Source organism: Vanessa atalanta, chromosome 30 (assembly GCF_905147765.1).
Source record: "Vanessa atalanta chromosome 30, ilVanAtal1.2, whole genome shotgun sequence".
Classification (NCBI taxonomy): domain Eukaryota; kingdom Metazoa; phylum Arthropoda; class Insecta; order Lepidoptera; family Nymphalidae; genus Vanessa; species Vanessa atalanta.
In genome coordinates, this window is record NC_061900.1 from 2630265 (window position 1) to 2646301 (window position 16037).

Genomic DNA, 16037 nt, shown 5'->3' on the forward strand with positions numbered 1-16037 from the left:
GGTAATGGGGAGAGTTAGTCTGCTTCAGCCCAACAGTGGAACATCAACTGACATCATGTCTTGGTAATACAAGCTATAAGAGGTTATGTAGATTATTTTTATACTAATTATATTTTTCATAGGTGATGTAAGGAATGGTTAATATTAGAGCGCCTTTGTCTATGGGCGGTGATGACCACTTATCATCAGGTGGCCCATATGCTCGTCCACCAACCAATGCCATAAAAAATAAACACAGACTTAAAAACCTATGTCCTTCATTGGAGTTCCTTTCGTCATGCCAAATTTTATTAAACTTAATGTTGTCTTAGATTTTCGCGATTATTACACATTGAAATAAAACTAGTTTTTAACGGATTTAATCGCGTATATTAATTATTTTAACATCCCGACGTTTCGAGCACTTTCTGCCCGTGACCACGAACACTGCAAAGTGCTACATTTGTTTAAAGCTGGGGGCCTCATTCCACTTTCCCGCCCCGGGCCTCTGATTGGCATAGTCCGCCACTTGGCTGATTGATTACAACATCAGTTGCCAAAAAGCCTTTACCAAATACTATCCATATTAAGACATAAGAACTCAGACGCCCGTCTTAATTGCTGACCATCGATTTGCTTCAGAATTTCTGTTGAAAATGATTTTAGGAAGGGAAATCGCCGGAACATTACTAGTATTCAACAACTATTAAAAATATACCTTATTCAAGCACGCTTTCACGAGCACTTTTGAATCGTCATTTTCCAAACTATATTAAGTGAAGCTATCACCGATGAGAATGTAGATTCCACCGAGTAGAACCGCCAAGGAACTCAGTAGTTACTCTTTTTCAAAATACAAATTCATGTTAGTTAAATAGAGTTTCATATCTACATAATATGTCGTGCCTGGTAGTGGAAAAGTTTAGTTCCACGCTTTCTTAATCATCTAGAATCTTGTTTTGAATAACTCGTAATCGGGCAAAACTAAAAAATCAGTTTTTCTTGTATACATATTTTGATTTTGATGATAACAAAATAATACTTTAAAAAACTAAAAAACACGCTATTAGCACGCACTAAAAATTACAAAATGACTATTTTTTTCGTATTCCTGACAGCAAGCCCTTTCATTTGATATCCATATAACAGCCAGTCCGCCATCTTGGAGAGGCCGCCATATTGGATTCGGAATGACGTTTCTTAGCTAGTCGTGTATTGTCATCAGAACTCGGAGCGTGTGCAAAATGTCATCCTAATCGAAGACCGGCAAGTGGGTCGAATTAAGATTCCAAGATTTTCTTACATACATAGTTACAAGTGAAGCTGATATAAGCGTGTTAAAAATCAATTTAAATAAAACAATACTGGAAATGAAATTATTTATTACGATTAGAATTCATTACACGAACCAAAATTGTAAAGTATTGTTAAAGAAACGCTGATATAAAAAGAACGGCTTCGAACCGCGTATCTTTTCTATTTCCCTAAAAAAGACTTTATCATCTTCGTTTAGAAGCAAAACTTCTTCGTTTGTGTTATTTCTCTTCTTGAAACAGTTGTCTGAGTTGTTGATTTCGTTGAAATTAATGAATTTAATGATTTCAGTGTTATTTTTTGCTGAATTTTCAGTTTCAACTTCACTACTTTCAAAATCTTGGTTGTTCATAGTTTCATCATTAGTTATTAAGTCGTTATTGTTATTTATTGTTTTATCGTTATTTATTTTAGGGTCATTATCATCATCTTCATCTCCAATAATTTCAAAATCATCAAACGTATCGAATATATCATCATTAGTATCTAAAATCTCTTTAGAATTTCCAGAATAACGATCAGAGTCTTCGTTAATGAATTCATCGGTATCTTTTGAATCGTTATTGAAGTTTTCGTTGTTAATACTCTCATTAATATCAGTTAAGTCATCATAATTTTTTCTGGCTTTTAAATCTTCCGAAGAACTAAAATCATCGCTTAGTGTGTCTTTATCATTATAAGTTTCTGTATCAACAGAGTCAGAATCAAATTCATATTTATTTTTATTACCTTCTTCATAAAATCCTTTATCAGCGTCGCTGTGTTCATTTGTTTCTTGTCTGCTATCACTAACATCGTTGTCATCATCAATTTCAAATTTAGAATCTCGTGCGTTGTATCCTTCTTCATCAAATCCTTTAGCAGCATCGCTGTATTCATTTGTTTCATGTTTGCTATCATTAAAATCATTGTCATCATTATTTTCGTATTTAGAATCTCGTGCGTTGTATTCTTCTTTATCGAATCCTTTAGCAGCGTCGCTGTATTCATTTGTTTCTTGTTTGCTATCATTCAAATCGTTCGCATCATTATTTTCAAATTTAGAATCTCTTTTGCTGTATTCTTCTTCATCAAATCCTTTATCAGCGTCGCTGTATTCATTTGTTTCTTGTCTGCTATCACTAACATTGTTGTCATCATTAATTTCAAATTTCGAATCTCGTGCGTTGTATTCTTCTTCACCAAATACTTTAGCAGCGTCGCTGTATTCATCTGTTTCTTGTTTGCTATCATTAAAATCATTGTCATCAGTATTTTCAAATTTAGAATCTCTTTCGCTGAATTCTTCTACATCAAATCCTTTAGCAGCGTCTCTGTATTCATTTGTTTCTCGTTTGTTATCACTGACATCGTTATCATCATTGACTTCAAATTTAGAATCTCGTGCGATGTATTCAGTGCGCTTTACACCCTCTAAGCAATCACTTATCGTAACATGTACTGTAGTACTCTTTTTATTTTCAACCAATGAATGTTTATCAACAGCGATTTCCACCAAACGCAAATCGATGTCATCGTACTTCGTGCTAATCTTGTTTATAAAAGACGAAATCCTATCGACTAAATCATTTATTTTCTCTACATTATCCGTGGTCATCTGTAGACAACTATCTTCTTCGCTTGTCTCTTGATCTAGAATGAAAATGTATTGTTTAATCTATGGTCTAAATACTTTATTGTTAGATTTAACAACTTCGTAATATAATGTTGAGAAGGTAAATAATGAACAAGAAACCTTTTTATTGGATTTATTGTTGGTGGATTCAAGACCGTCAGGGAAGGTACCACCCACTCATCAGATATTCTGCCACCAAGCAGCGACACTTCGTATTGTTGTGTTCCGGTTTGAAGGGAGAGTGCTCCAATGCAACTACAGGCACAAGGGACGTAACATCTTAGTTCCCAAGGTTGGTGGCGCATTGGTGATGTAAGGGGACCCTTAACATTAGATTGCCCTTTAACTTCGCCTACAATGACATAATTACCTGATGCAGGGTATCCAAATGCGCCTATTACCTGTCGAATAAAAAAGAAAATTACAAAACGAATACAATTACATGATGGTCCATTTGGACCAAAATAGTTTGACGTTTACGTGTTTCGAACTGTTCTGCATATTTTCAGAAAGTCACCAACAATTTAATTTTGTTGTGGAACGTCTAACAGTACGCCTTCGTCGTAGGCAAACTGCGTGACCACAGATTAAGAGTCGCTTTGATACCGCAGGTTCCTTAGATAATATGAGAACCGAGAGTATGATTTTAATCTTAAAATTAATAACAGCTATTTGGCAAAGCTATAAATCTCTGTAGAATTTTATCATAAAAACGGACATAAGATAAGATAAGATAAATATACTTTATTGTACACCGAAACAAAAAAATACAAGAAGCAACACAACAAAATAGAAAACACTGTACAAAAGGCGGTCTTATCGCTAAAAGAGCGATCTCTTCCAGACAACCTTTGGATAGAGGACATTGAATACTGTAAGAAAGGGGTTCGGAGGTGTACACCTTTTAAATCATATATACACAAACATAAAGTATCTACATAACATACATACATACGATTAATACATGTTATATATAATATATAAATACGTGTATAAACAAAATAATACATATGTTTTATAAATAAATTCAAATACATAAAAATACAATATATATATATAAAGTATTATTATATTTCATAAATAAAAGTACAACGATTTACAATGACAAATAATAGCGTTTTACAAGCCTCTTAAAAGCAGCAACGGATTGTGCACGTCTTGTATTTATGGGCAAGGAGTTCCACAAGCGTACTGCTTGGACAGAGAAGGATTTAGTAAAAAAGGAAGAAGTATGGGAAGGAGTTTTAAGAGTAAGGTTTTAAGGACATCTTGCCCTTAGAAGGATTTATTGACTTTCTGGAGACGAATACTTGGTGTTATAAGCTTATCCTTATTTATTTATGGTATAGATTGGCGGACGAGCAAATGGGCCACCTGATGGTAAGTGATCACCACCACCTATAGACAGTGGCGCTGTAAGAAATACTATCTATTCCTTACATCGCCAACACGCCAAACTTGGAAACTAAGATGTCTCTCGTGCCTGTAGTTACACTGGCACACTCACCCTTCACACCGTAACAGAGTAATACTGTAATATAACCTAGGTTTTTATCATGTATTTTGAAGAGGGTTGTTTCTTCAAGAAAATGCGGAACTCATAGTAAATAGAACATTAAACTTAATAACATCAGTTCTTTTAAAGACAATTCACTAATTTGTACAAAACTTGCGCTGGTTCTGATGTCAGGACACTATTACATGCCACCTCTCCGCAATAGTTGAGTAACCGTTAAAGAGATATTCTATCAGCTACATTCCAAGCACACGCCATCCCTTATTACAAGGTACGTGTCTTCTGCAATTAGTTGAAGGTATTTTACCCATAAGAAAACCAAAAGTTATCTACTGGAATGTGACGGGAGCGAAGTCGAAGAGCAGTGTAATCACAGGCACAAGGGACATAACATCTTAGTTCCCAAGGTTTCTGACGCAAAGGTGATGTAAGGAATGGTTAATATTTCTTACAGCTCCTTTGTCTATGGGCGGTGGTGAGCACTTACCATCAAGTAGCCAAATGCTCGTCCGCCAACCAATGCCATAAAAAAGAGCTGTGACAATTGAATACCTGCTCATATTGGCACCATCAAACCAAAGACTTCTCCGTAGAACGGTCTGCATTGTTCTGTACCAGTACCTTAGCAAACGATCGCTCATCAAAATACTGTCTCCAATAAAAATTACCTACTTAAGAAAACTTTTACGTAGCTTAGAGAAGCAGTTTGTTGTCCCCATACTGGTCTAAGGCCTCCCCTCTCTTCGAGGAAAAGGTTATTTCACCACGAGGCTCCTAAGCAAGTTGGTAACACGTGTTGCAAAATCTCATTGAAATTAGACAACTGGAGGTACCTCACGATATTTTCCTCACCGAGCACGAGATTAAATTATAAACACAAGTTAAACACATGAAAAATCTATAGTTCTTGACTGGATTTGAACCAGAAATCATCTGTTAAGCACGCATATCACTGGACCATCTCGGTTCATACTTCTAAAATAACTAAATATCACTATCCCTAAGTATATATTCCCAATGCCTGTAATTCCACTGGCTCACTAGTCAATATACTTGAATAATAATAACTAGAATTTCTAATATATACATACGCATAACATTATTTGAAAATAACAAATATTCTTCAAACAGAACATGGCTCCGCTTTGTGTTCACAGCCACAACTGAATAAACCCAACGGCCCCACTGCCCTAATGATAAATCTATTTATTTAAACTGTGTGCTAAGTGAATATATTATTACACTTGTGGTCCTGAGTTCGAAGCCTAGATCAAGTCGATTAAAAGTAAGTAATAGGGTTCTCTTTTGTGGTCGCACGGGTGCAATGCTGATACTAAATATACTACAGATTGTCTTACAACGTTCACAGTTTTTCAGTCGTTAGACAATACAAACCGCTATGTCCCGTGCGTTTTAAATCTGTAATATCTTCGAAAATATTCATTTAAATTACTTTTAAAGTCGCTTACCGCTGTCTGTCCCTATGTATGCTTAGATCTTTAAAATTACACAACGGATTTTGATGCGGTTTTTTTTTAATAGATAGATTGATTCAAGAGGAAGGTTTATAAAATGCATGTGGCAAAGTTTCGTTGAAATTAGACACATGCAAGTTTCCTCGCGATGTTTTCCTTCGCCGAGCACGAGATTAATTATAAACACAAATTAAGCACATGAAAATCAGTCGTGCTTGCCCCTTGAACCCGAAATCATCAGTTAAGATGCACGCCTTCTAACCATGGGCCATCTCGGCGTGCAATAATTTTGATATTATATATACTGTATATAAAATATAACAATACATATATAACTATAAATATAAATAAATACACACACACACACACACACACACACACACGATAAACTAAAATAAATAAAAAGACAAAGAAGCAACGAAAACAATTGCTTATTTTATTAAAGCGACAAATAAAAGTCTTCCATGATAGTTTTTAAAACTAGCTAATTGTAGCAGCACACTAGGGCAGCCACTCCAAGCGTATAAAACATCTGCACGCCACCATTACGTCGTAAATAACTCCACAGGCTACTCCTAGCGCATACCACATCTATGCCCAAAAAACTGCGTATTTGAAACAGTTTAGAGACTCTGGAAGGGGTCGTTTTTGCTACCGAAACTTCTGTAAATATACCCGAAACATTTATCTAAATAAACACTCATTATCATTCATTCATTCATTGCATTCAACAATATTGCTCTCTACAAATCAGTTTTATTGTACTGCCACGGACCTCCTAAGTTGCCCACAAAACCTTTAAACAATCATTGGGCGCGCCTTTTAGCTAATGGTAACGTATTCCGAAGTCGAGAAGCTTCAACAGTAAACTTGTATCCCCTACTTTCCGTTTGCATACGGTGCAGAAAACGTATTTGGGCAATGGTATACGCATATAAAATAAAATACCGGGAAATATAATCAATTTACCGTTTACTAAATTTAAAAAGTTTATTAAGACTAAATTAATAAACAAATCTTATTATTCATTAAAAGAATACTTTTTAGAAAAAAAACACCTGGATTTAGGCTCGGGTACCATCACAGGACACTAATTATTGTAAAAAAAACAGCATCGTGAATCTGTTTATTTGAAAAGAGCAACTATGCGAGCTTCTTGCCGTTTCTTCTCGCTGGAGTATTTAAATATCGACGATTCAAAAACGCTTCATTGTGAAGTTTACTTAGATAAACTGATTTTGATTTTTTATATTTGAAAGGGCTTAGTAATAAGAAAAGTGGGGAGGAATGGAGAGTATTAAATTCTCATCCGAACGAAGCGTGCGCTTGTGAATCTCCCTTAGGAGCTTGCAACGCTCTTTGGGATGGAAGGGAGTCGCTGGATTAAAAAGAATCGAACAGAGAAGTGATCAAATGTGATTATTCCTGCGAAGGCGAAGAGATTAGACGATTTACGTAAAGTAGAAAGTCCATTGCGGTTAATACGTTCACTTAAATGAAAGTCTTTGAACGTATAAATAACATTTGATGTACTAATCAACGTCCGCGGCTTCGCCCACGCGTGTTAGATCTATAGAAGTATTTTTAAATTTGCCGATTCATTCAATTAAATCGTCCGTTAAAAAAACATTATTAAATAAGGCGTATTCAACACAAGATGATTAAATAGCATGGAGCTTCGTTATATAGTATAAAATGAAGTCGCTTACCGCTGTCTGTCTGTCCCTGTGTATGCTTAGATCTTTAAAATTACGCAACGGATTATGATGCGGTTTTTTTTTAATAGATAGATTGATTCAAGAGGAAGTTTTATGTGTATAATACATGCACAATATAGTTGAGAAACACTGGTAATTTTAGGGGTTTCTGATGTGATGTCGTAAATAAACACATTTTTTTGCGCTTACTTTGCAAACGCTGGCTAACCGTACAAGATAGATCAAAAAAATGTACTACAGTATTGTACACCTTGAAAAGGTCTTCAAAAAAGTCCCCAATGGTATATGTCTATCTCTTAAGGATAGCCCCCAATGAGCATTTTTTATCCTTTACTTCAAGCAATACTGTATTCATCCGTATCCAATTAAGTACCTTAAATACATGGTGCATTTAATATGGATCGATATGGTCCCTATACAGTATTTAATTTAAAGGAATATTTTCATCACGTCAATTCGCTGTCAATTGTTTTTTATTTGACACTTAACGTGCATTAGTACGAGTGACGTTCGTACTTAAAATATATCTTAGTGTGCGTGAAAAGACTAAGAGTACGGACAACAAAAAAAAGTTTGTTTATTTTATTAAAAATGAAACCGATGTTTTTTAATAAATTCCGTTCAACTTGCATTGACGGATCAATTTCGTACGGTCTTCTTTTTTAATAATCGCCTGTTAAGGTATGTTAGTACAAAATAACAATTCCCCCTTTAAAACGTGTGCGAAACGACTAGAAAATATTATATGGGGTCTTCGAAGTCGTGACTCTATAATTAATACTAGCTAAAGAATAAGGTTACATAGCACGTTTATATGGTAACTAGCGACCCGCCCCGGCTTCGCACGCGTGCAACGCTGATACTAAATATACTACAGAATGTCTTACAACGTTCACAGTTTTTCAGTCGTTAGACAATACAAACCGCTGTGTCCCTGCGTTTTAAATCTGTAATATCTTCGAAAATATTCATTTAAATCGCACGCTGTAAAGGGCCATATTGATCTATATTAAATGCACAATGTATTTAAGGTACTTTATTGGATAAGAATTAATGCTGTTTTGCTTAAAATCGCTTCGAAAATAAGCCATTATTTCTCGTAAAAAGTAGAGGATAAAAAATGGTTATTGTGGGTTATCCCTAAGAGATAGACATATACCATCGCGGACTTTTTGTAGGCCTTTTTAAGGTGTACAAGATTGTAGTACATTATTTTGCAATGTAGGCGAAAAAAGTGTACTTATTTACGACATCACATTAGAAACCTCTAAAACTATCAGTGCACACATAAAAAACTTTATCTTGAATCTATCTATTGAAAGAAACCGCATCAAAATCCCTTGTGTAATTTAAAGATCTAAGCATACACAGGGACAGACACGGGAAGCGACTTTATTTTATACTATGATTGACTATTAAAGCTGAGAACGCGTCGAAAAAAAGGCGGAACATTTGACTTACACGCACACTAGTAAAATAGTATGACGTTCAGTGAGTGTCGAGATTAGCTGTCACGCACACATAGATAATAAGGCTGGTTGGTATGTTTTAGTTATTTTGTAGTGCGACACTCTATCTCTATATGTTGATATTTAAATATCTATACATATAATAATTGGAGTGTCTGTTTGTAATATTAAAATAACCACGTTTCACTAAATGCATATGTATGTATACACGGTACATATACCTGAATAACATTTTTTTACAATTCTTGTCTGTCTGTCTGTTTGTTCTGGCTAATCTCTGGAACGGCTGGACCGATTTTGACGGGACTTTCACTGGCTGAGCTGATGTAATAAGGAGTAACTTAGGCTACTTTTATTTTAGAATTATATGTAAAATAATAATAAATTCACGTTTTTTTATTAAATTCAAACTCGCACGAAATCGCGGGCGCAGCTAGTCGAAGATAATAGCGTAATTTGTTTAAACAAAAACTTACTTCTGATTGTCTTTTAGGTTCCGACAATCTTCAACAGATGGCGTTACTAATATTCAAATTGTCGCAAGATTACTTACAAATCGAAATTAATTTTATATAAATATATTAATATGACTATTATTTTATAAAACAACAACGTAAATAAAATTAACTTACAACGCTCGAATGACATTATCTTATTATCATTTAATAAGTAAACAATTTCCTTAATCAACTTTCTTAACACGATAATAGATGGCGCCACTTGCCTAATATTAAAAAAAGATATGTATATTATATTTCAAGCAAACAGTCCGTCTGTCTTAAAACAATAGAATAAGTTATTACGACTTCAATCATTACGATATCAGGGATGTTATGATTATTTATTTACTTGGGAAACAAACAATTATAATATCGCATTTTAATAAAATAAAACCAAATACAAGAAAAACAAAAATCAATCAAATTGATACAAACAAATAACAGTTAAATAAAAAAGTAATTGAAAACTGAACGTTTAAAAAGCGAGTTAAACGATTAAGGTTCAAATATATTAGGGAAACTGATTTTTAATTCACTTATTTCTGAGTTAAATCTATCTAATTCTTTACAATTCATTGGATGCGAGTACCAAGATACATTCTTTGATTAGTCATACTTACAGGGGTACAAAAAATTAGGATTGGTTTCTCGCGTTGAGGCAATATGCAATTCCGAGTCTTGTTATGAATACGGATATATTAATAATATTTTACCTGTTTTAAATATGGTTACGGATACGAAATTGGTTTCGGATAAATTCAGGTATACATTATTAAAAAATCGTAACAATAATATCTTTAAAATACAATTACCTACTCTAAGTACAACACTGTGTTTAAACTATTTTTTTTAATCAGTTAATAGCAGATATATTATAATTTCGGATATTTGATAGTTTCGATTATGGTTACGCAGCTCCGCATGCGTGATTTATAATTTTTACATATTTTTTTTACATTAACAGCCTGTAAATTTCCCACTGCTGGGCTAAGGCCTCCTCTCCCTTTGAGGAGAAGGCTTAAAGCATATTCCCCCACGCAGCTCCTATGAGGCTTGGTGGAATACACATGTGACAGAATTTCGTTGAAATTAGACACTTGCAGGTTCCCTCGCGATGTTTTCCTTCACCGCCGAGCACGAGATGAATTATAAACACAAATTAAGCACATGAAATTTCAGTGGTGCCTGCCTGGGTTTGAACCCGAAATCATCGGTTACGATGCACGCGTTCTAACCACTGGACCATCTCGGCCATCTCGGTGCTTTATCACGATATAAAAGTTTTATTTTATATACTTCTGAGCATGAAAAGCCGGAACGAGTATCTAGCTCGGAATAAATAATGACAATATTAATTATACTAAAGTTATACTTTATAAATTATTTTAAACTACAAGGAAAATATTATTTTTATTATTATTAAATTATGATTAAATGCATTAATTCACGTTGTTTCCTTGAATAAGATTTAGTAGGTATTTAATTTTGTTAGAATTATCGTTTTGTTCCGTGCTATGTTAAACAAAATGGCGGCCTACACAAGATGGCCGGTGAATGTCAAAATTCTAAAATGTATTAATTATTAAATAGCCTCCCGTACCTTCACCAGGAGGCCATTAAGGGTCATAATACATCTTTTAAATTGAACAAACCTAATCCAAAAGTCTTGTTTCTTCAGAGTTTAAATTCTCGGCTTTTCTCAACTAGGTATAATATGCGTGTATTGTACATATAAACCTTCTTCTTGAATCGCTCTGTGTTTTTATGAAAACCGCATTAAAATCCGTTGCGCAGCTTAAAAGATCTAAACGCACAGACTGAAACGACTTTGTTTAATACGTAGAGAAAAATTTTATATGGAGTAGAATTAATAAAATCAAAGTTTAATTAATAAAATAAGCATAATTATCTTGTTACTCCAATCATAGCAAGGGCCAGATTTAGGAGAGGGCAACTGGAGCTAGCTCTTGGGCCTCCACAAGATATGGGCCCCTCAATCAAGAAGACGAGTTAACAATTTTAATGTAAGACCTATATGTTTAGTTATCTGGATATAGTTAAATATGTAGTCTTAGTTGATTGGGACACACTTTGGGAATAAGATGTTCGTGTCCAGGCTACTTCAAATAACAAAAAATTATTGTTGTTGTTGTATTGTATGAAACCAATACTTGTTAAAGTGAAATAAAAAAAAAAAACCATTGAGTTTCTTTCGCCGGTTCTTCTCAGTTCCGAGGTGTTAATTTCCGAACCGGTGGTAGATTTTTGAGTGTCAATAAGCGAGTGTAACACTTCCATATTTAATAAAGATTTTTATACTTTGATTCGACATATTTACACAGTACACGCGACACACAGGACAGTAGAGAGCAGATGGTGAGAAGTGACGTCATAGTATTACATCATGACGTCTGCCGTCACGACGTACGAGTCGGTTTCATCCCCGAGCCGTGACGACATATCTAACAATGACTTGATGCAAGCCTGTTTGGGTACCACGCACTCATCGTATATTCAACAGCAATATTTTCTGTTCCGGTTTGAATGGCGAGTGAGCCAGTGTAACTACAGGCACAAGGGGCATAATAACTTAATTACCAAAGCGCATTGGCCATGTGAGAAATGCTTATTATTTCCATCACAGCTATTGTCTATTGGTGGTGACCACTTACAATCAGGTGGTGAGACTATTTCATAAAAAAGGTCTTCTTCTGCTGTTACAATAAGTAATGCTTTCCAAACTGTTAACTAATTTTTACACGCGACATTGTTCAAGACTAAATCTGACTTCGAACAAAGAAATTCGACGGAAAACTAAAGTTAGTACGTTTACTACATTCTTAGTGGAGGATATCACGAGATTATTTTGGTGATAAGCTGAACCTTGGTTAATAGGCGGAAGGTAGAAGAAAGTTAAGATAATACTTAAACGATTTCAGACACGGTTACGAATACGAAATTAGTTTCTTGGTGGTAGAACTTCGTGCTAGCCCGTCTGAGTAGGTACCACCCACTCATCTGATGTTCTACCAACAAACAGCAGTAGCCAGTATTGTTGTGTTCCGGTTAGAAGGGCGAGAGCCAGTGTAACAGACACAAGGGACATAACACCTTAGCTCCCATGGTTGGTGGCGCATTGGTGTAATGTAGGGAGTGGTTATTATTTCTTACAGCGTCAATGTCTCTGGGCGGTGGTGACCACTTACCATCAAGTAGCCCACATATAACATAAAAAAAATTATACAAAGATAAAAAACGACATATCTTGTAGTATATATTTTAGTATTTAATTTGTTTGTAGTAAATAGGATAAAAAAAAACTACTATATACAGTATTTTTTTATATATTATCATATATCATTTATTATGGATTGTTTATATATTATTTTAAAATAAAAAATAAAAAGTCAGTGTGGGCCACGTCTTCCAAGAAGACGACAAGCTCGAAGTCCAGCGAAGATCTGCTGGTGTTCAGTAAAATGTAAAAAAGTCACTGGCAACTGTGAGCCTGTGGATTTTGTAAATTAAATCAAAAAATACACACAGAAACAAAACAAAAAGCGACTCTTTTATATATAACATACATATCGAATTTATGATAGACAGTTATTTAAAAAAAAAAAATACGCAGAACCGCTGACCTTGTTCTGGTCATCGGCTCTGCTATAGTTATAATAATTTTATGTTTATATTGAAAAGCAACTTTAAGATATCGACGGCATTTATTTGATTTAAAAAAGGTGAGTATTAACAAAACAAGCAACAGTCCAAAATAGTTAGTTTTATTTAATGAACGCAGCTTTTTCTTATTTAACCAACATAGGTTTTACTTACAATGTTGTCTCTACCGAAGTCGGTAGCAAAGTGACTCCCGTACTTAAATCAACCCGCTTTTATTAAATCGCCCGCCCCACCAGAGGCGGACATCAACAACAGAAACAGTTCATTATTAAACAAACGGATGTTATAAAATTACTGTATTAGAAAATGGTTTTGACAATTATTTTTATAAAATAATTAATAATTTTAAATGATAACAATTAAGAGTAATTTAAACCGAGTTGCAGTGGCATTATCTAATTAGTATCTAAATAATTAATTTTAACAATTAATTTACACGATTAATCAATTCTTATAAAATCAATACCGTGCATATTTTAACCACAAAATCATTTTAACATTCACAATAATTTTATTTAGAGTATAATATAATTAAAATTATCAGCTAAATAATATTCGCGGCGACGTAAAACTATTAAAAAAACATAAATCATAATAAACAATTCATATATCGAATTTGATAACTGTTTTGGATAAATTTAAATTTTTATTTCGGATATTCGCCTTTGTCACGGTTACGGAGCTCCATAACATATATGATACTTAAGAAAACGTTAGAGATAAGGAAGTGACGTAACATTCACATTTAGAACATAACAATAAGGAAACAATAAAAATTCATAACTCAAAATTATCATTTACAAATTAAACGCCTGTGATTGGCTAATAAAATTATGATTTAACAATTAAACGCCCGTGATTGGCTAATATGTATTCGATCTGCCACGTCATTGGTGTTTTAATTGACGTTTTGACAAGTTAAACTTGTTCGTTTAGTTGCTTTTTTTTTTAATAGATAGAATGATTCAAGGCGATTGTTTATATATTTATTTAATACATTGTGCATTTAATATAAATCAATATGGCCCTGAACTGACTGAAAAAGTTGTGAACGTTGTTTATAAAGACATTCTGTAGTATATTTAGTATCAGCATTGCACCCAAGCGCAGCCGGGGCGGATCGCTAGTATCATTATAATTTATTCCACAAGGCACAGATTAATCAAGATCTATATATACGTATGACGCCATAGCCATACTTGAACCAGTGGCATAGCTATCGTAGGGCCAGGTGGTGCAGTGCACCAGGCCTCCGGAGCTCAGGGGGCCCTGTAACTTAAGCTTTGAAAAGAGCGGGTCAGCCAACTCGCCAGCTCCTGAAGTTAGAAAACCTCGACCCAGTTCACAAGGTTTTTTTTCGTATCTATAATTTTAAAGGGCAAATAAGTTAAAGAGGGTCTGAAAGGAGGGGGTGAGGGCCCGATTATTTTTCTACGCTCCGAAGCCTTTGCTCACCTAGCTACGCCACTGACTTAAACATTTGATGATTTTAAAAGTAATTACAGCTATTTGAGCAACAAAATTACTTACCGAAGGTAGTTCATACTTCCATTGACTCCGTCGATACCTTTGAAGAGTTTTTACAGTCTATAACGACACTTACACCAACACATACTAAAGTTGAAACGCGTCAAGTTTGTGCACTGATGTCGGTTGGTGGACGTCTTGCGGTATAGATACCGCAAGCCTAAATCACGACCAATTATATCGCGTCAAATAAATGTCAATGTTGTTCATTTATCTTTGCGTCTCCTCTGGTTGAGTTATATAGTTAAATTTAAAACGTATCACCTTAAAATAGTAAATACCGTTACATTATAACCTTTCTCGTGAAATTGTAAACCGTCGAAAGATTGTCAACGGTGATTCGACTTGCAATAAAATGTAAACAATTTCGTTTAAGTGAGGTTAGATTTTTTTTTTTTTGTGAAGCTTAGTAAAGCTTCGGAAAGATACTCGGACACCAGATGCGGGATTAAAACCAATAAAAAAAAAAAAGAAAAAAGAAATGAATACTTATTTTAACCTAAATTCACTTTTATATTATTATAATAAACTGAAATATTCTGTTTTTAAATTATAAATAGTATGTTGCAGTTCAAAATATTATGACCGTTTACAATCTTACGAGATAGTTTATATGTAATCTAGCTGTATTAACAATTTCACGGTGACATAATACCAAAAATGAACGTCTCCAATTATGACATATCATTCGAATCATTGACGCAGATTATCTGAAGTGTCAAAATAAAAACTTTGAAGTGTTCGGTCAAGTATACTTTCTCCGTAATTATGAAAGTAAAGCGAAATAAATACACTACAAAATAATAGACATTTTCTTTTACTATTCGTTTAATTTTATCAACCTCACAATTCTGAAATCAAAATAAAATAATAATGTCGTAAAATTTCGTTGACAAAATATAGGTGGCAGACATTTTGCTTATAATTTACGCGGGAAAATCTTGTACTCATTGCAAAGTACGAATGACATTCTGAAATCGTCTTTTTTTTTAAAACAATCGGATACAATAACAAAATATATATTTATCAAATAAAATATATTATTAATATAAGTTCATAAATAAGTATTTCTAACTTTACTAAATGTTTATTCCGCGTTAAATTTGTGTTATACATAGAATATAATTATGTGTTGGTACAGTGTCGAAACTCGGTCATAATCATTATTCAATATTTCTGACATTTATTTTTCTACTCTTGTTTTTTTTTAATAATTTTTATATAGATAAGCAACGGCGTGATA

The 16037-nt window shown here is 34.0% G+C and overlaps 1 protein-coding gene across 1 annotated transcript; it reads right to left on the minus strand.

Moving 5' to 3' along the window:
* Nucleotides 1-1378: 1378 nt before the first annotated feature.
* Nucleotides 1379-15055, minus strand: LOC125075401 (probable serine/threonine-protein kinase clkA). The gene is made up of 3 exons (XM_047687141.1): nucleotides 14798-15055; nucleotides 3279-3309; nucleotides 1379-2925 (listed from the first exon to the last, which is right to left on the minus strand). Exon 3 carries the CDS (start codon nucleotides 2888-2890, stop codon nucleotides 1379-1381), a length of 1512 nt encoding a protein of 503 aa, XP_047543097.1. The 5' UTR covers nucleotides 2891-2925; nucleotides 3279-3309; nucleotides 14798-15055.
* Between the last annotated feature and the right edge of the window lie 982 nt (nucleotides 15056-16037).

Coding starts and splice junctions, on each gene's coding strand:
- LOC125075401 (XM_047687141.1), bottom strand. CDS start 2,890: ATGACCACGGATAATGTAGAGAAAATAAATGATTTAGTCGATAGGATT.